General features: G+C 40.7%; 2 protein-coding genes across 3 annotated transcripts; both read right to left on the bottom strand.

Annotated features, from left to right (window-relative positions):
• Nucleotides 1-6050: 6050 nt before the first annotated feature.
• On the bottom strand, nucleotides 6051-12032 carry LOC107277750 (F-box/FBD/LRR-repeat protein At1g13570). Its single transcript, XM_015794166.3, is given in 4 exon segments — nucleotides 6051-6554; nucleotides 6647-6796; nucleotides 11076-11581; nucleotides 11584-12032. Coding segments are annotated over 4 exon segments (1314 nt in total). The 5' UTR covers nucleotides 11933-12032; the 3' UTR covers nucleotides 6051-6245.
• A 3339-nt stretch (nucleotides 12033-15371) lies between these two features.
• On the bottom strand, nucleotides 15372-18201 carry LOC4345126 (F-box/LRR-repeat protein At1g06630). Of its 2 annotated transcripts, XM_015793944.3 has the most exons (3): nucleotides 17293-18201; nucleotides 16235-16384; nucleotides 15372-16140 (listed from the first exon to the last, which is right to left on the bottom strand). In XM_015793944.3, exons 1-3 carry the CDS (start codon nucleotides 18148-18150, stop codon nucleotides 15757-15759), a joined length of 1392 nt encoding a protein of 463 aa, XP_015649430.1. In that variant the 5' UTR covers nucleotides 18151-18201; the 3' UTR covers nucleotides 15372-15756. The 2 variants fall into 2 exon arrangements, with proteins under 2 accessions (XP_015649430.1, XP_066159419.1); XM_066303322.1 differs by lacking the exon at nucleotides 16235-16384.
• Nucleotides 18202-19889: the final 1688 nt, after the last annotated feature.

The following is a 19889-nucleotide window of genomic DNA, read 5'->3' on the forward strand; positions in this document are numbered from 1 at the left end:
TGGAACATTTGATCCTTTGTAAGGCATATTGCACCTTGACTATCACAAAATATATTAATGCAAGACGTAACTCCACAAAGCTCAGTGTACAAACCTCTAAGCCAAATAGCTTCTTTACAAGCTTCAGAAATAGCCATATACTCTGCTTCAGTAGTAGACAAGGCAACAGTTGCTTGCAAACTTGCCTTCCAACTAACAGCACATCCTCCAATAGTGAAAACATAACCTGTGAGCGATCTTCTCCTATCCAAATCTCCAGCAAAATCTGAATCCACATAACCAACAAGTCCATCTTTAGATCTCCCAAACTGCAAACAAGCACTAGATGTACCACGTAGGTATCTGAAAATCTATTGAACAGCTTTACAATGCTCTTTGCCAGGATTAGCCATGTATCTACTGACATCACTTAATGCATGTGATAAGTCAGGACGAGAACATACCATGGCATACATAAGTGAACCAACTGCACTTGAATAAGGAACTCTAGACATGTACTCAATATCATAATCTGACTGTGGACATAAATCTGAAGATAATCTGAAATGTGCAGCTAAAGGAATACTCACTGGTTTTGCATCATGCATATTGAAACGATGAAGAACTTTTTCAATATAACCTTTCTGACTAAGATATAACTTGCCAGAATGTCTTTCTCTAGTAATTTCCATAACGAGAATTTTCTTCGCTGCACCCAAATCCTTCATCTCAAATTCACTACTCAATTGTGCCTTCAACTTTGCTATCTCTGATTTATCTTTTACAGCAATCAACATATCATCGACATAAAGAAGCAAATATATAGTTGGACCATCAACAACTTTGAGATAAACACAGCCATCATAATTGGATCTTCTAAACTTCTGAGAAAGCATGAAAGAGTCAAATCTCTTATACCACTGTCTAGGTGACTGCTTCAACCCATAAAGAGATTTCTTCAACCTACAGACTAGGTTCTCTTTTCCAGGAACAACAAAACCTTCAGGTTGCTCCATACAAATGTCCTCTTCTAACTCCCCATGTAAAAATGCAGTCTTAACATCTATTTGCTCTAGTTCATAATCATGCATTGCAACAATACTAAGTAAAGTGCGAATTGAACTATGCTTCACAACAGGGGAAAAGACATCATTGAAATCAATACCTGGAATCTGGCTATAACCTTTAGCAACTAGCCTTGCTTTGTATCTTGCCTCATCACTTGGAGACATACCTTCCTTTCTTTTGAAGATCCACTTGCAACGGATAGGTTTCTTCTCCTTTGGCAACTTCACCAATTCCCAAGTATAATTCTTTTCAAGTGATTCCATTTCATCATGCATAGCAGTTATCCATGTATTGCAATCATCAGAAACAATAGCCTCAGAATATGTAGAAGGTTCGGCATTACCTTCAATTTCTTCTGTCACACTCAAAGCATAAGCAACTATGTTCGCTTCTTCAATATATCTTCGAGGAGGTTTAATATTTCTTTTGGGCTTATCTTTTGCAATAGAATGTTTTGGAGACTGCTGAACAATAGAAGAATCTGAATCTTCAATAACAGGTGCATCTTGGTTAATAGCAACATCTTCTTTTTCTGGTGCATGCCCTGAACTGATCAAGTGCTCCACCTGCACACTTGCTTTCTCATGATTCTCAACAGGAACATTAGTAGAAGGTTTGTCATGTAACATAACTGATTCATGGAAGACAACATTTCTACTAATCACAACCTTTTTGGTTTCAGGACACCATAACTGATAGCCTTTCACACCAGACGGATAACCAAGAAAAATGCACTTAATAGCTCTAGGCTCCAATTTACCATTATCAACATGAGCATAAGCAGTACAACCAAATACTTTTAAGTCTGAATAATTTGCTGGGGAACCAGACCATACCTCAATTGGAGTCTTCTTATCAATGGCATAACTGGGTGATCGATTGATAACAAGCAGTGGAAACGGCTTCCGCCCAAAACTATTTAGGCAAACCTGCATTAGACAACATACAACGGGCCTTTGATATAATTGTCCTGTTCATACGCTCAGCTACGCCGTTTTTGTTGAGGTGTGTGAGGAACGGTGTAGTGACGCACAATGCCTTCAGACTTGCAATATGATTTAAATATCTTAGAACAGAACTCCATCCCATTGTCAGTACGGAGGATTTTCACCTTCCTTTCAGTTTGTCTTTCAACCATAGTTTTCCACTCTTTAAACACATTAAAAGCTTGATATTTGTGCTTCAAGAAATAAGGCCAAACTTTTCACGAATAATCATCAACGATAGTCATCATGTAACGAGCACCTCTAAAAGATGTCTTACGAGCAGGCCCCCATAAATCAGAATGCACATAATCAAGAATACCTTCAGTAGTATGTGTAGATGTATTGAACTTCACCCTCTTATGCTTGCCAAAGATGCAATGCTCACAAAATTTGAGCTTCCTGATGCTTTGTCCATCTAGCAATCCTCGCTTGCTCAATTTTGCCAAACCAATTTCACTCATATGCCCAAGACGCATATGCCAAAGATTAGTAGCATCGGAATTAGATAATGAATCAGAAACTGTAGCAACATTACCTAATATAGTTGTACCTCGCAGATGGTACAGGTTGGCAGATTTAATATCAGCTTTCATCACAACAAGAGAGCCTTTAATTACCTTCAAAATTCCGTCTCCACCGGAATATTTGTACCCTTTGCAATCAAGAGTACATAAAGAGATGAGACTTCTCTTCAAATTTGGAATATGTCGCACATCTGACAATGTTCTGATACAGCCATCAAACATCTTGATCTGAACTGTTCCAATACCTGCAACCTCACATGGTGTATCATCACCCATCAAAACAGTACCACCTTGAACAACTTCATAAGTGGCAAACCAATCCCTATTCGGGCACATGTGATAGGTGCATGCAGTATCAAGAATCCACTGGTCACTAGTTTGTGCACAACCAGCATAAGCAACAAGTAATTCTACATCAGACTTCTCATCAGTAACAACTGCGGCTTTACCTTCCTCTTCTTTCTTACCTTTTGGTACATATTTTCCGGTTCTCTTGTCTTTGTCCTGCAGCTTCCAACACTCAGAGATATCATGTCCATCTCTCTTGCAGTATTTGCATGACTTATACCTGTCTCTGGATTTTGATCTCCCACGGTAGCTACTTGAGCTTTTATCTCTTGATTGGTTCTTTGTGTTCTTCTCCTGTTGCATGCCCCGAACAACCAAGCCTTCTGCTTGTGAATTTGAACCTTCAGAGGGTACCATCTTCTTCATCTTTTCTTTGGCATGCAGAGCATCATAAACTTCTTTCAAAGTTAGAGTATCACGGCTATAAAGAATAGTATCCCTGAAGTTTGCATATGAGCTAGGCAATGAACACAATAGAATAAGGCCTAAATCCTCTTCATCATACTTTACCTCATAGACTCAAGGTCAACAACAATTTCTTTGAAAGCGGAGAGATAGTCCATCATAGACCCATCATCTTGTAACTTGTGCAAAAATAATTTTTGCTTCAGGTGCATCTTACTGGTCAGATCCTTAGTCATGCATATCTGTTCCAGCTTCAACCACAGCCCAGCGGCTGTCTCCTCCTTAAGCACCTCCTGCAAAATATTGTTAGATAGATGAAGATGAATATATGACATAGCCTTACGATCCCTTTTCTTCTCATCGTTGGACCAATCCTGTGTCCTCTTGTCAAATCCAGAAAGCGCATCATCGAGGTCTTGTTGTGCAAGAACGGCTCGCATCTTCACTTGCCAAAGTGAGAATCTTGTGTCTCGATCCAGGAGCGGTAGATCATACTTCAAACTCGCCATGGGAATTAATCCTGAAATTTGCTAGAAAGAAATTAGGGTAAACCTAGCAAAAACGCGAAACCTGGGTGCACTTCCTGTGTGCACTTCCTGTGTGCACAAAGCGAAGTATGTAGATTTCCTGGTACACAAGCTTTGGTGCGCTTAGCAAAAAAAAATCGCCAAGAAATTCCTTCTCAACAGGAACGATGTAGTCCCTGACTTCCTCGGGTCGCGTGCCCTACAGTTGCAGTAGGCCGGCCCTTTTTCCTCCTCACGGCTGTGCGGTTGCTGCAGCTTCTGCTTTTCTCGCGCGGGTGTGTGAGGACGGCGCGACTCGGACTCGACGGGGTACTGCACCGAACAGATTGATTCGGCGACGACGAAAGCGAAACAGGCGGCGGCGGCGGTGTGGTGTAGATTGATCTCCAATGCTCTGATACCACTTGTTATGAAAATAGATGTATAACGGAGACACGAATTTTACGTGGAAAACCCTTGCGGAAAAAAACCACGGGCGCTGACCGGCAATGATCACTGTAGAGTAAATGATTACAAACATAGGGAAATAACAATGGGAACGTCACCCCTTCCCGTACGGCTTACAAGAGTATATATAGAGGATAATAGAAAGACACCTAATAGGATATACATGAAGTCTTACTAGGAAACTAATCCGAATATATTGTGGGCCCAAAATTCGGATCACATATTTAACACCTCGCGTGGTGGCGATGGCTTCCTGAGGAGTGAGGACGCTACGCGACAGTGGCCACCTTCTTCTGGAAGCTTTGGACCGCGGGATAAATGGGCTGAATTTCACTATGTGGGCTGCTACGTCACCGGTAGATTCAACATCTGACCCATTCATTTTTTGTATTGTGCAGCCAACACAAACAGTAAGTTGAGTCTACAGTTGCAGCAGCAACGGCTGCATACAGTGGCTGTACCAGCCAGCCGAACAGGTCCATTATCGATTGGAAATCAGGACAGAATTCCCATAGCATATATACTACGAGGTGTCTAGGTGTATAACTAATTTTTTGCGTGGGTTTGAAAGTCAAATTCGTGAGAATCACGTAGAATCTCTATATTCCAAAAGATCCCTTCATGGGTGACGAAATGCCAATTTACTCCCTTCCCTTAATATTACAAGTCATTTTGTCTTTTCTTAAGTCAAAATTGTTGAAAATTTGATCAAGTTTACATAAACATATAACGACACTTATAACACTAAATTACTAAATCAGTTTATACCCCGCACATGATTAGTTTAGGCCACGCTGCCCAACCACCCAAAAAAAACATGATTCAGCTTGAGCTTAAAAAAAAGAAGATTTGGAGAGAGAGACAATATATTTTAAAAAAAATGATATCGCGTTGGGGATTGAAGACGGGACCTCGGGCTTAAAATAACACACCCCTTACCACTTCAAATGCTAATACAGTCTCCGATCAAATATACATTGGTGCCAACCGTGCACAAATCATTTGAACGAAGCCTTTTGATTCATACATAAGAATCTGAACCTTGAGGTGCCCCGTAAGCTGATCTAAAATAGCACCCTGGCATCTGTTGCAACACGATTTTCAGAAAAACCTCAGAAAATTTTGAACCCTGATTGTCGACAACATTCAGTTATGTCACTTCAAATGCTGTTTTATACTCGTTCCGTTTCTAAATATTTGATGCCGTTGATTTTTTTAAATATGTTTGACCGTTCGTCTTATGCAAAAAAAATTTAAGTAATTATTAATTTTTTTTCCTATCATTTGATTCATTGTTAAATATACTTATATGTATACATATAGTTTTACATATTTTACAAAAGTTTTTGAATAAGATGAAAATATCAAACGTGCTAAAAAGTCAACGGTGTCAAATATTTAGAAACGGAGCGAGTATATATTTTGAACCAAATCGTCAAACGTGAAAAGTGCTCCTGCTAGTACCCAGTATTAATTGCAACATCCTTCAAAACTCTAGGATACATTGACAGCATTTGAAGATCAAGGAAAAAAAGAGACGCAAACATTTCTAGCAAGGCATATTCACAGCTCTCTTTCATCATGCTAAATCAGCCTGTCATTCAAAAATACCAAAATGCTAAATCAGTGTCAGCCTGTCACCAAATTATAGTGTTCAACTCAAAAAACCGTCCACTGATACAGTGAAATTCTATGCATTCTGCCAACAGAAGGAAAAGTAGCAGCTGTATGTACAACAGCCACATCTAGAATGTAACAGATCAAAGTTCAAAAGCTATGCTTCCATAACAGAAAGGTGGACATGGCAAGGACAAGAGGTACAACACTCTGTAATTCCTCAAGAAGGAAAACAAGCAGCTGGTTGCACAAGAACAGCCTCATCTAGAATCTAAACAGTAGCAAGTTCCGAAGTATTTCTTCCATAATGCGAAGGCAGCATCAAAAAGGACAGGATGTCTAACTTACGATCCGTCTTGTGTCACTTTTGCTGTCAACAAAAGTTGGGGTGAAGCCTTTTGGCACTCGATTAACTCTTTGCATTTATTTTCAAACCATTCGCTCTTTCCATCATCATCAAACATAAAAGTGACAGCAAATGTTTGAAGAGAGCCTGCTTTGGACAGTAAAAACTTCATAAAGCACATTTGATTTTCGCGGTGCTTGGCACCAGTCAGGGACACATGTTTGAGGCTTGCAAACAAGTCACTGCTTATCTCTGAATTTAGGGAGTCTTCATCAATCTTTTCTTTATCCAATTCTGTATCAAGAGTCTACAAAACAAGGCCAAGTTTCAATTAACTCAATTGACCAAGAGATGTCTTTAAATTGAACATAGCAGTTGAAGGTGTGAATCTAACATTACCTGAATTTCAAGGTGCTCAATATGCGGAGCAAACTTCAGTAAAGAATCTATTGATAGAACACTTGAGAGTTGGCCAAAATCTATGTTCAGGCTGGCTTCCCTCAGATTCTCAAACTTGCATGTAATTCCCTCCAGCATATTAATGCTGAACTGAAAGTCATAAGAACATTGTTAGGCCTGACATATGTCCATGACGCAAGTTTACATTGAGCCACTAACCAAAGAAATATGCAAATATTAGGACACCATGATCTTGTAGTTACGAAGGTTCTTCTTGGACCTTCATTTTCAGAACCTAAGAAGCCATATTGTCATAAATGTTGGCATTTGCATCAGAGTACATGTGTTTAAATCACATCTGCCAAAACACGACATACCATCTCTACAAGCTAACTAGTTTCACATTCATCAATTCAGTCAAATTGTAATTAAGTTGCTCGCAATGACCAATCTATTATCTATCTATCTATTATATACTAAAAGTCCATTAAACTCCCTATAAACGCTCTCAAGCTGCCACGTGGCTCCCTCAAAACGCTCTCATATTGCCACGTGGCACTCTAATATAATAGAGAAATCTGACCATCGATTTTCATTTAAATCGGTGGACCCATTATTTTACATCGTTAGATCTATTTTAAAAACCAAAAACCTCCCACCGGCCCCACCACCTCTGTGCAGTACGCACGTACTGCTCCATCTGTTTAGTACTTTTTTTTTCGTTTGTTCCTTTCTTTTCTTTTTCCAATCCTAATTAAAATTGAACCTATCTTTATAGAAAAGAATACCCCCACAAATAGACATCAAATGCGTTAAAATCCATTAAATATCATATAAATGTTTCTAACCGTTGTGTGCCACTCTTAAATTAGAGAAACGTCCAACCATTGGTTTTCACTAGAATCGATGGACACATTATTTTACGTCGTTATTAGATCTGTATATTAACTAAAAGTCCATAAAACTTTCTATGAACACTCCTAAGTCGCCACGTGGCATCCTAGAAACGCTCTTAAGCCGCCACATGCCACTCCAATATATAACCGTTGATTTCATTATATTTGATGGACCCATTATTTACAACCATTAAATTTATCTTATAGAAAAAGTTAACCACCCAAACCTAACCCCACCCAGCGTACGTACTTATATCTCATATACAACTACCTACTATATATGAAAATAATAATAATATACCTCATGTATTATTATTATTATTACACCACCCTCTTCCTAGATTAACTCTTCCTTCTCATATTTTTTACGCTTTATTAGTTAGAAAGAAAAATCTTCTATTATATACTAAAAGTTCATTAAACTTCCTACGAACGCTCCTAAATTACCATGTGGCATCCTACAAAACGTTTCTAAACCGCTACGTGGCGTTCTAATAAATCGGTGGATCCGCTATTTGTTTAATAAATTGCTAGACTCACTATTTTCAACTATTATATTTATCTTTATAAAAAAAATATCCCACAACCCACCCCTTCTCTCCTCAGTACGTATGTATGTACATAATACAATGCCATGCTTTCTCCCCTCTTCCAATCCTTCTCTTCCTATTTCTAGATGAAAATTTTAACATGAAAAAATATTATAATAAAACATCTAACCTTTGCTTTTCACTTAAATCGATCAGTGAACCAACTATTTTAACCATTGTCCCTAAAAAAATATTTTAACGATTATTTAAACCGGTGAACCCATTAATCTATATATAAAAGAAACACTTCCCTAAATTTTACCATAGAACATTGTGCTTTGCATGAAAACCAAATATAAACAAACATTAAAACCATTAGATTTAGGTATATAGATGGTTTAAACCGGTGAACCTATCAAATCTATATATAAGAAAAACGCTTTCCTAACTTTGAATATATACTATTTTTCTTTGCAATGCAACCAAATAAAAACAAAATATTAAAAATGGAAATATATATTATGGAGTAAATTTCACAAACCCACGTAGATATATCTATCTATTATATAAAAGTCCATTAAACATCCTAAAAAGCTCCTAAACTGCCACGTGAGATTCCAAGAAACAGTGCAAAGATGACACCTAACGCTCTAATTAATTCCTAGAAAATCTATGGAAAAAGGAGAACATCTAACCATTGGTTTTATTTAATCTGATGGACCTAATATTTTTTTTACCATCAGATACCATTAGATTTATCTTTAGTAAAAAACTTAAGATCAATCTGGCGGTACGAGTCCGCCCAACACATATACATGCTTCCATCCATACGCATGATAAGAGTCTGTGTGATTTTTTCCTTGCTCGCCTCCCTTTTTTCGATGGTAATTAAGTTAAGGCTTAAGGGTATATAATATCTTCTATATTAGTAAGTTAATTTTATCATACTTTCAAAGATTGCATACACTTGCAAATATAGGTATAGATAATATATCTCATACATATTGATCTTGGTATGTTTTATAAATAAATAAAGAATCTTCAATAGCTGTAAATCTTAAATTATATATTCAATTTATGATCTGTTTGAACCATTGTGTTTTTTTAATTAAATCAATAGTTTAATATCTATACCAACCATATTTAATTCCATTGTGTTTTTTTAATTAAATCAATAGTTTAATATCTATACCAACCATATTTAATTGCTAATAAAATTATTATATTTTGGACCCACATCCATACGCAAAAAATCCTAAAAGTTCTCATTACAAATCAAAATATCCAACTTAGTTTTTTAATAAAATCAAAATAACTTATAAACCGCTAACCTTAACCTTAATTATAGCATCAATGGACCTATTGACTCACAACCAACTTAATTATATCTCTCGACATATATGTGGATGCTATTTACTTAATTCCAATGCCCTGATAAAATATATGATCTTCTTTTAAGGATAAATGTACGATCTTATGCTGTGTTCGGTGCTGAGGGTTGGGAAACCTTAATCCTTTGGAAGTTGGACATTAACTTATATCCCAAAATACCTATATCACGTTGCTTAAATCCAACTAATACACCAAGAAAAGAAGAAGAACAGAGGGTGTCTACAGATCAGTCCTTATGGATATTTTACTAATAAAAATTGATTTCAAATACTTATTTGTACTTATTAAATTATCTAATCACTAGAACAAAGGAACATACCGTCCATGGAGTGAACAAATTGGAGGGCTAACCGGTGCATCCCGGTGTGCGTGCATGGGTATAGAACTTTTTTTCTTTAATGAAAAGAGGGGCATGAGGTAGTTACATGTATATACATGAAGGGCACTTTTTTTTCTTCTAAGTATGATGATGTGAGCATGCTGCCGGAGACACGAATTAACATGTCTACCATCCATGGTGAGGGAAGACGAATAATTTGCTTAGTTGGACTCTACACAATATGTTAGATCTTCTACATATCCAATGGTTACAAATAATGGTCTAAACTCGAGGGTCATATATTATGTTTAATAAATTAATTACCAATTTTTCTATATAAATCAGTAGAGCCATTAATTATATATGGTTTGTGTATGTAATGTCTTTTATAACTTAAGTTTTTTCTCTTTCACTATGGAATCACAATTTCCTATGAGGAATTATCCATAGCTATGACCAATCAATGTTTGCCGTCAAATAATAAATTAATTATCATTTTTTTTCTAAAAAATGGGTAGAGCCATTAATTATATATGGTTGTATATGTAATGTCTTTTATAACTTAAGTTTTCTCTCTTTCCCTGTGGAACCTCAAGAGTCATATGTCTTAGGTACCATTTTTTATACCGTAAGATACCAATCCTAATCTCCAATAGATAATTTTATAAATAACAATTAAATTCGTCATGCAATTCTAACGAAGAAAATTCATGGGAAAAAACATAATTTTAAAACATTGCAGATATTAATTCGCTGGTATACCGCCTTTATAAGTTTCTCAAATTTATCCTACGTACGGTGCATGCCCGCGCGTATGCGCGGGCTACCTTCCTAGTTTAGTTAAATAGTGTGAAGCTTGCAAGGGCAGTAAAAATTACTTCGAATCGAAACACAAGTTAGGTCATTCCAACAGCCTTAATCTGAGCATAGAAATACCAGTTGTTCTTCCAATTAAGGGAACTTAGCAGTAAAAGAATAGTCCTCTGACAACTATCACAACCAAATTTTAGGAGAGAGATCGATCACTCCTCAGAACATGATGACGTATGTATCTTTATACAAGTTCTGAAAATAATCAGTTCAGGGAAATGACTCATGAACTTAGTATAGCAGTTGCAGTGTTAGTGATTGAAACTCAGAGGAAATGCAGAAAATAAGACATAAATTGATCAGCAGTAAATAATGTAACTAAAAAAATTCATAACTGTGGATGAGCATGTACATGTGATTCAAGACAATGTAATGGTGATTGGAATTCAACGAGGTATTCAAATGATCTTATTCTGACGTACCTCAGCGACCATGAAACAGAGCTTATTGACAGTAGAAATATTTTGGAAAGCGTCAAGGAATTCTTGGGTTCCGAAGACGCAATCGAATGAGATGTACGCATCCTCGAGCTTGGGGAGCGCCTCTGTGATTCGGCAGCCGAAGTCGACACCCATCGGCATGGTGACACTGAGCTCCCGGAGGTTGGGCGCTCTGATGGCCCACGGGTCCACCACGACCGCGCCATCCATGGTACCCAGGTTTGACAACTCGAGCACGGCGAGGTTCTCTGACGCGAGGATGAGGTGTTCGAGCTGCGTGCCGGCACGGGCGTACGGGAGGGTGACACCCACGAGGTAGAGGCGCTCGAGGTTGGGGAAGCCCGGAAAGCCCGGCGGCATGTCGCATTTCTCGAGGCGGAGGCTGACGAGTTCGGCGCAGGAGAAGAGGGCGGGTCCGGGAAGGTGCGGCAGATCGTCAAACGAGAACTTCAGGCTGAGATCCTGGACGCCCTTCCGCGCCATGGCGGGCGGGCGGCGCGGTAGACGTTGCGCGTGGCGACGCGGGCGCGGAAGCCGCGGATGGGCGCCGCGCACCGCCACAGGGCGCGGGAGGAGGAGACCGAGGCGGGGAACTCGATGCGGAGGTTGGCGACGGACTCCCACCGGCGGCGCCACGCGCGGGAGAGGCAGGAGGTGCGGACCAGCTTGTCGAAGGGGAGCAGCACGAGGATGCGGTCGTTGAGGATGTCCGACGGGAGCGCCATCAGCATGTCCGTGCGCGTCCCCGTCGTCGCCGGCGGCGGCGGCGGAGGCGGCGCCTCGGCCGCTACTCGCTGGCGCTTGGGGGGCGACGAGTAGGCGAAGCCCGAGGTCGCCATTGTTTTGGCGTGGAGGTGGAGGTGGAGGTGGCGGTGCGGGCGGTGGCTTGCTGACGACGATATGACCCAACGGCCTTCTTCTAGAACCTATTCCAAGATATTTATTTGGTTGTTGAGCACAGGAGAAAGTTTATTTTTGAATCCTGAACAATTGGGTTCGCATTTATAATCCGTCAATGTTTCATGTTCGATAGTTACATGTTTTAACGTGATGTTTTAACGTGTGTCTTTACTGTGTTTACCTGTCTTTTCTTTACTATATATAGCGTAATATTTCACCGGTGGACAACTGAAACATTTAACCACCCAATTATTTTGGAGGAGATCGGGCGTGGATTTGTAGTTTCTATTTTATTTCAGCCTCTGCTTGTTTGTGTTTTAGTCATTCAATTAGTTCTATTTATGCTTTGGTAGAAAATTATGTATCCAGCAACCTTAGAAAATACACTGAATCCCCATCATGGCTGTATCGAGCACTACCGCAAGTGCCTGGCCTCTCCCCTCTTCCCCGCCTAAGTGGCAAGCACCGCCACCACTAGCTTCTCACAACTTCCTCGCTACGGCGAGGCGACGAGTGCCACCACCGCCGTTGGCTGAGAGCCGCAAGGCAGAGAAAGCCGAGCTCGGTGTTGGGCGGAGCAGCCCCGACGCGGTGTCATCGAGCTTGTCTCGGAGTAGAGCAATGGCCGGACGGGGCAACGCAGAGTGGCGACGGTGACGACATCCTCTCACCTCTCCTTCTCCCCTCCCGCGGCCACAAGAATCGAGGCATGAACTCGGCGCCACCATCAATGCCTCTTTCCTCTAGGGTGTTTAGGACAAGCAAACGGATACTAAGCTCGAGCTCGAGGATGCCACAAGATCTGGCAAGCGTATTTATACTTTTGGAGCAAATGAAGTATCGAACTGAAAACTATAGATTGTAAGGATTTAAATCTCCGGCTATAGCTGCCTCTATAGCTGGAGATAGATGCTAGAAAAGGCAGCAGCTAACAAATGCCACTTTTGCCGCTACATAATATATGACGCTAATAACCGGACTTAGCGGGAGATAGCCAGTAATTTAGCCTTCAGTTAGCTGCAGCTAAGCCTTGGTTTTGGGCTGAAATTAGCTACGGGCCAAGGCCCATCTACTTCTCATGTTAAGCTGTAACCCTAACCCTACATCGTCTCTCTTCCTCGATCTCAGTCCCTCACTCCCTCTCCTTCTCCTCTACAGGTGACGGCGGCTGCTGCGACCTGTAGCGTCGACGGAGATGGTTGCGGCTGCGCTCAGAGACGGAGGCGGCGGCTACAGCTTCGCCCGGCGGTGGCGGCTGCGGCTACGGCCTCGCCCGGAGGCAGCGGCTGCGACCAAAGGCGACGGTTGCGCCCGGAGGCTGCGACAGTAGAATCAATACCACAAGCACAATCTTAAGGAAAAAGAAAGAGGCGTATGCGCCCTAGGAAGAAGAAAATCAGGAGCATGCAGTCTTTCATGCGTGATATTTCAGCACAGCCTGGACCTTCATCATCAGATACAGAAGATGGCGATGATGATGCTACAATGCGATCCTCCGATTCTGTCTCATACTGCCTCTAACTGATCAATAGAATGCACTATTCTGAATTTCTGATAAGTCTACTGAACTTGATGTTTTGTAGTTTTGTTAAGTAATGGACTGTTAGTCATGTTCCTATGATGAACTGATGATCGATGAACTATTAAGTGTTTATGTGGACTTGTCAAGAACTTCCTATGATGAACTGATGATTGATGAACTTTTTATGTCAAAAACTCATGTGTCATGCACTCATGTTCATCTATGAACTATGAAGTATATGTATTTATAATGTCCCCTGTGATGAAATGTGATGTCAATAAAATTCAGTACAATTATCATGTGATGAACTATTTGCTATGATGACCTATTTATCCTGTGAAGTCGTGACTCATGTCAAATTTTCGCAAAACAGCTAAATGGCTTAGCTGCAGCTATAGCCTGCTATAGCTTATCTTAGTTATTGAAAGCCCAAGCAGCTAAAGGCCTTAGCTAGTTATTTATATTATTGATAAATCGGCTATAAATGGGAACACCTTCAAATAATTTTGGAATTTTATTGAAAAAGATTACTACTCCTCTTTTCAGGCTATAAGATGTTTTGACTTTGGTCAAAATCAAACTACTTTAAGTTTGACCAAGTTTATAGGAAAAAGTAGTAACATTTTCAACCCAAGACAATTTTATTATGAAAATATATTCAATTATTGATTTGATGAAACTAATTTAGTATTATAAATATTACTATATTTGTATATAAACTTAGTAAAACTTAAAACAGTTTGACTTTGACCAAAGTCAAAACGTCTTCTAACCTGAAACAGACGGAGTAATGAATTAACCACCACCTTTAATTCTAATTAAATTAACTGAACAAATAAAACTACATACATACTTATAATAATATAGTAAAGTACTCAAGTATACCCGCGTCGTTGCACGTGTTAGCCGTGACTTGTGGTCTGGTGCACCAACACAACAATATAAAAGTTGCTCAAGATTCCACTTTCCTTTTCTTAGAAACACGGTATAAAACACATACATACCCACTCCTAAGCAAACATTCAATTTTCAGCGAGATATTTTCTCAAAATTACACTTTTGCTTGGGAGAAGAATGTTTCCCAAGGACATTTGATTTACATAAACTGGACAAAAGTTTTATTTATATTATACTACCTCCGTACCAAAACATATAAACTTTTGTCTATATTCATAGCTAAAAATGTTTATATTTTAAGACGGAAGGAATAGTTGGTTTTCTAGCCAAGCAAAGTTAAATGATATAGGGAGTCAAGTGACCCAAATAATCCAATAAAATTATTTTCAAATATTTATCATTCATTGAAAGATAAAAAAAATCCTAACGGCAAACCAAATTTTGCAAAAGGGTTTTTCTATTTTTCAAAAATAATCCGAAAATCTAATATTTTAAAATTCAATTCCAGTAACTCTTATTCTAGCACATAACTGAGTCCAGTGATGCTACAATCTCCAATTCAAAGTCCAATAGTGCACACAACAGTGCCAAACATGCTTAAATCTTACTCTCTTTGCTTTCTAATATTTGATATGTTGACCTTTTTTAGATGTTCGACCATTCACCTTATTTTTAAAATTACATAAATATCATTTATTTTATAGTGATTTGTTTAATCATTAAATACGTGTTAAGCATGTCTTACATTTTTGCACTAAATTTTAAATAAGACAAATGATATGTTGAAAAATCAACGGCCTAACATTAGAAACAGGAGGGAGCTCAATTTTATTGAGCCTTTTGATTTCTATATATCAACCCATAGACGTCCTCTGTTGCCGGTTGCCACACGATTTCAAAAAAGCTCACCATATTTGTAAACTCCGGTTAGCGACATGAAAAGTGCTCCTGTTAGCATCTAGCATCAGAATACATTGACAACAGATATATCCATTGATAAGACTCTAAGAGCTAGGTTAACATGTGATAAGGTAAAAGGGGAGAAATTTCTAGCCTGCATATCCACAGCTCCCTTGATTGAGTATCATACTAAATCAGTCTGTCATTCAATAATACCGCCACATGCTATATCAGTGTATACATCTCGAGTAATCGTAGTGTTTCACAAACAAGCCTGATACTCCATCGACTAGCTTCTCTATGTACAACTCTCTGCCTTCTCAAGAAGGAAAACAAGCAGCTGGTTGCCCAAGAACAGCCTCATCTAGAATCTGAACAGTAGCAAGTTCCGAAGTATTTCTCCCATAATACGAAGGCAACATCAACAAGGACAGGATGTCTGTCTTACATGCCGTGTGTTGTCACTTTTGCTGTCAACACAACTTGGGGTGAAGCCTTTTGGCACTCCGTTAATTCTCTGCATGCATTTCCATAGCGTCCATTGCTTTCATAACTGTAGACGAAAGTGACGTCAAATGTTTGAAGAGATCTCGCTTTGGACAGTAAAAGCTTCATAAAGCACATTTGATTTGAGTTGTACTTCATATTAATCAGGGTCACATATTTGAGGCTTGCAAGCAAGTCGCTGCTTATCTCAGAATTCAGGGAGTCTTCATCAATCTCATCTTGAGAATTCAGGGAGTCTTCATCAAACTCATCTTCAGAATTCAGGGAGTCTTCATCCATCTCATCTTCAGAACTCACGGGGTCCAATATGGAATGATCAGTCTACAAAACAAGGCCGAAATTTCAATTAATACAATTGACCAAGAGATGCCTTTAAACTGTAACATATCACTTGAAGGTGTGAATCTAATATTACCCTAATATAAAGGTGTTCAATGTGCGGGGCAAACTTCAGTAAAGAAACTAACGATAGAACACTTGAGCGCTGGCCAAAATCTATGATCAGGCCGCCCTCCCTCAGATTCTCAAACTTGCATGTAATTCCCTCCAGCATATTAATGTTGAACTGAAAATCATAAGAACATAGTTAGGCCTGACATATGTCCATGATTCAAGTTTACATAGACCTACTAACCTAAGCAAATATTCAAATATTAGGACACCATGATCTTGTAGTTAGAAAGGTTCTTGAAGCTTCCTTTTGAGAAAAGATAAGAGCCATATTGTTAGGAAAGTTAGCGTTTGTATCAGAGTACATCTCTTTGAGGCCGAAACATGACAGGTTCGCATCATCTGCCTTTGAGGCCAAAGGCAGAGTTTGCCATTGCTTTAATCCACACCCTTCATCCTTCGATCAACCATTACATGGTTTAGGCCCATTCCGTGAGTAAACTACTATATAGCTATTTAATTGACTAAACATGACATACCATCGGTACAAGCTCCTAGTCTCACATTGAACAATTCAGTCAAATTGTAATTAAGTTTCTCACAAGGACCAATTCAGTAAAAAAAAACTACTATCGATCGAAACACAAGTTTGATCATTCCAACAGCTTTAATCTGAGGAATCAAGGGAAACTAGAAGCAGTAAAAGAATTATCCTCCAACAACTATCACAACCAAATTTTAGGAGAGAGATCACCCTGAGTCAGATCATGATGAATATCTCTCTTAACAAGTTCTGGAAATAATCAGTTCAGGTTAATGACTCTTGAGTTACAATAGCAGTTGCAGTCTTAGTGATTGAAACTCAGCAAAAATGCAGAAGATGACACATATATAGCAGACATAAATGGATCAGCAGTACTCCCAATCAAATCTGCAAATTATTTGTCCAAATGAGCTAACTAAAATTCATAAATGTGGATGAACATGCTACATGGGATTCACAAGCAGACAATGAGGCAAGCAAGATAGGCATGTAATGAAAATTGGGATCCAACGAGGTATTCAAATGGTTTGACGTCGTACCTTATCACTCTTGAAAAAGAGCTTATTGACAGTAGAAATATTCTGGAAAGCATCGAGGAAGTCTTGGGTTCCGAAGAGGCGATCGAATGAGATGGTCACCTCCTCCAGCATGGGGAGCGGCATTGGTATTCGGCAGCCGTTGTCGTCACCCATCTCCATGGTGATGTAGAGCTTCCGGAGTTTGGGCGCTCTGATGGCCCACGTGTCCACGCCGCCGCCGTTGATGGTGATCACGGGTGACAAATTTAGCACGGCGAGTTTCTCCGCCGCGACGATGAGGTGTTCGAGCTGCGTGCCGGCACCGGCGAACGGGAGGGTGACATACACGAGGTCGAGGCGCTCAAGGTTGGGGAAGCCCAGAAAGCCCGGCGGCGCCGCCGGCATGTCGCATTGCTCGAGGTCGAGTTGGACGAGTGCGGCGCAGGAGAAGAGGGCGGGTCCGGGAAGGGGGCGCTGCTTACCGGCTAACGAGAACTCCAGACTTAGATCCTGGACGCCCTTCCGCGCCAAGGCGCGGAGCCAGCGGGCGGCGCGGAAGACGTCGCGGCGGGCGACGCGGGCGCTGAAGAAGCGGACGGGCCGCGCGCACCGCCACAGGGCGCGGCCGCCGCCGGAGTAGGCACGGGGCAGCTCGATCTCGAGGTTTCTGACCGACTCCCAGCGGCGGCGCCACGCGCGGGAGAGACAGGAGGTGCGGACCAGCTTGTCGAAGGGGAGCAGCGCGAGGATGCGGTCGTCGAGGATGTCCGGCGGGAGCGCCATCAGCATGTCCGTGCGCCGCGGCGGCGGCGGCGCCACTCGCTGGCGCTTGGGGGAGGACGGGGAGGAGGGGGAGGAGGAGGAACCCGAGGTCGCCATTGTTTTGGAGGTGGAGGTGGAGGTGGCTTGCTGACGACGCTATGATCCAACGGCCTTCTTCTGGAACCTTCTGCAAGATATTTATAGGGTTGTTTGGAAAGCGAAGGAGCCATACCACGCCGCCTCGGCCTCGTGGGGTGCGGGTGAGCGGCGGCTGCGACGCCGTCAGTATTTCTCCACCGCGACCGGCGTCAGCTAACGAGTTGGGGGGTGAAAGCTGTGCCTGTGCTGTGTTTTGTTATGTTTCTTGGTTCCTAATTTCTGAGGATGGATAGACATAGCGACTTTGGAAGGGAAAGACACTTTTATTTTTTATTTCAGCTGTTTTTCAACACCCAAATTTTATATGGTTTTTTTAATCGAAATTGCGATATGGCATTCGACAGAAATTTGGGATGAAATCTTACAAATTTATTATCACATCGGATATACGGACACACATAAATAACAAAATAAATTACAGAATTCGCTGGGAAACTGTGAGACGAATTTATTAAGTTTAATTAATCCGTCATTAGCAAATGTTTACTGTAGCACCACATTGTTAAATCATGGCACAATTAGGCTTAAAATATTCGTCTCGCAATTTACACGCAATCTATGTAATTTTTTTTTCCTATATTTAATACTCTATACATATATCCAAACATTTGATATGATAACGTGAAAATTTTTGTGTTGGGAACTAAACAGGGCCTAAGTGTTGGCCGTGTGCTTGTCAGCAGAAGCCACGAAAAAAAGCTCTGCAGCTTGCAGCTAGCTGTGTTTAACTGTTGGTTTCAGTATCAGTATTCTGAGTTGACTGCTAATGCAAATGTTTAACATTACTCCTGCTGCCGGTTTCTAGCTCATCTGGAAACTAAGAAATGGGATAGTATGCAGGAGTTTTGCCATTTTGGATTATACTGTTTCAGAATCAAGCCACATCAAGTATAAATTATCGAGGCTTGACTGCTGATGCAAATGATTTTACAGGGTTCGTGCAGAGGTTTGGGCTTCTCTGAAAACCGGGGAATGACAAATATGCAGGCGTTTTGGAGGTCGATGGTTCAGAATCAAAGACTGAACAATATGGATGCTTATGTTGGTCTGCTGATGCAAAATTTGAAGAGCCTGCTTGGCACTGACAGACTGAAGATACAACAAAGCTTCCAGTCTTCCAGGAATCAAGGTTGTATCAATTGAACTAAGGCAGAAAGGTTGATAAATTTTATGCAATGTGAAATCCTGCTGCTGTGATTAACATCATGATACAAGGTAAATCCACTATGTCTGATGCAATTTACATCCAAGACCAACAGAAACTCTGTTACTCCTGTTCATATCAGAGCAATATCGAACAAAGAACAGAGCAAAGTTCATACCAAGATTCACAACGTTCTCAGATTTCTATTGCATTTGATATAGACATATAGTTACAGCCATGATAATACAAGATGATGTAAATATAGTAGATAGAGGCACATGATTAGTTGTGCCAGACATTAGTTACATCAAGAATCGGAGTTGTCCTGTTACAAGGTGGTGCCTACAACTAAAAGAGCCTAGTATCCGTGCAGGATGGCGCAGCGAGGGTGGTGATGGTGGCCGCCGGCGACCTGGACCGCGCGCGGCGAGCAGGCGATGCTGGAGCCGCGCCTCTGGTAGGGATGGTGGCGGCGGCGGCGGCGCCACAGCGGAGACGTGCCAGACTCTGCGTCGGACGGCACGGGGGACGGAGGCGGCGTGCTGGGGCTGTA

The sequence above is a fragment of the Oryza sativa genome, chromosome 8, assembly GCF_034140825.1.
Source record: "Oryza sativa Japonica Group chromosome 8, ASM3414082v1".
Classification (NCBI taxonomy): Eukaryota; Viridiplantae; Streptophyta; class Magnoliopsida; order Poales; family Poaceae; genus Oryza; species Oryza sativa.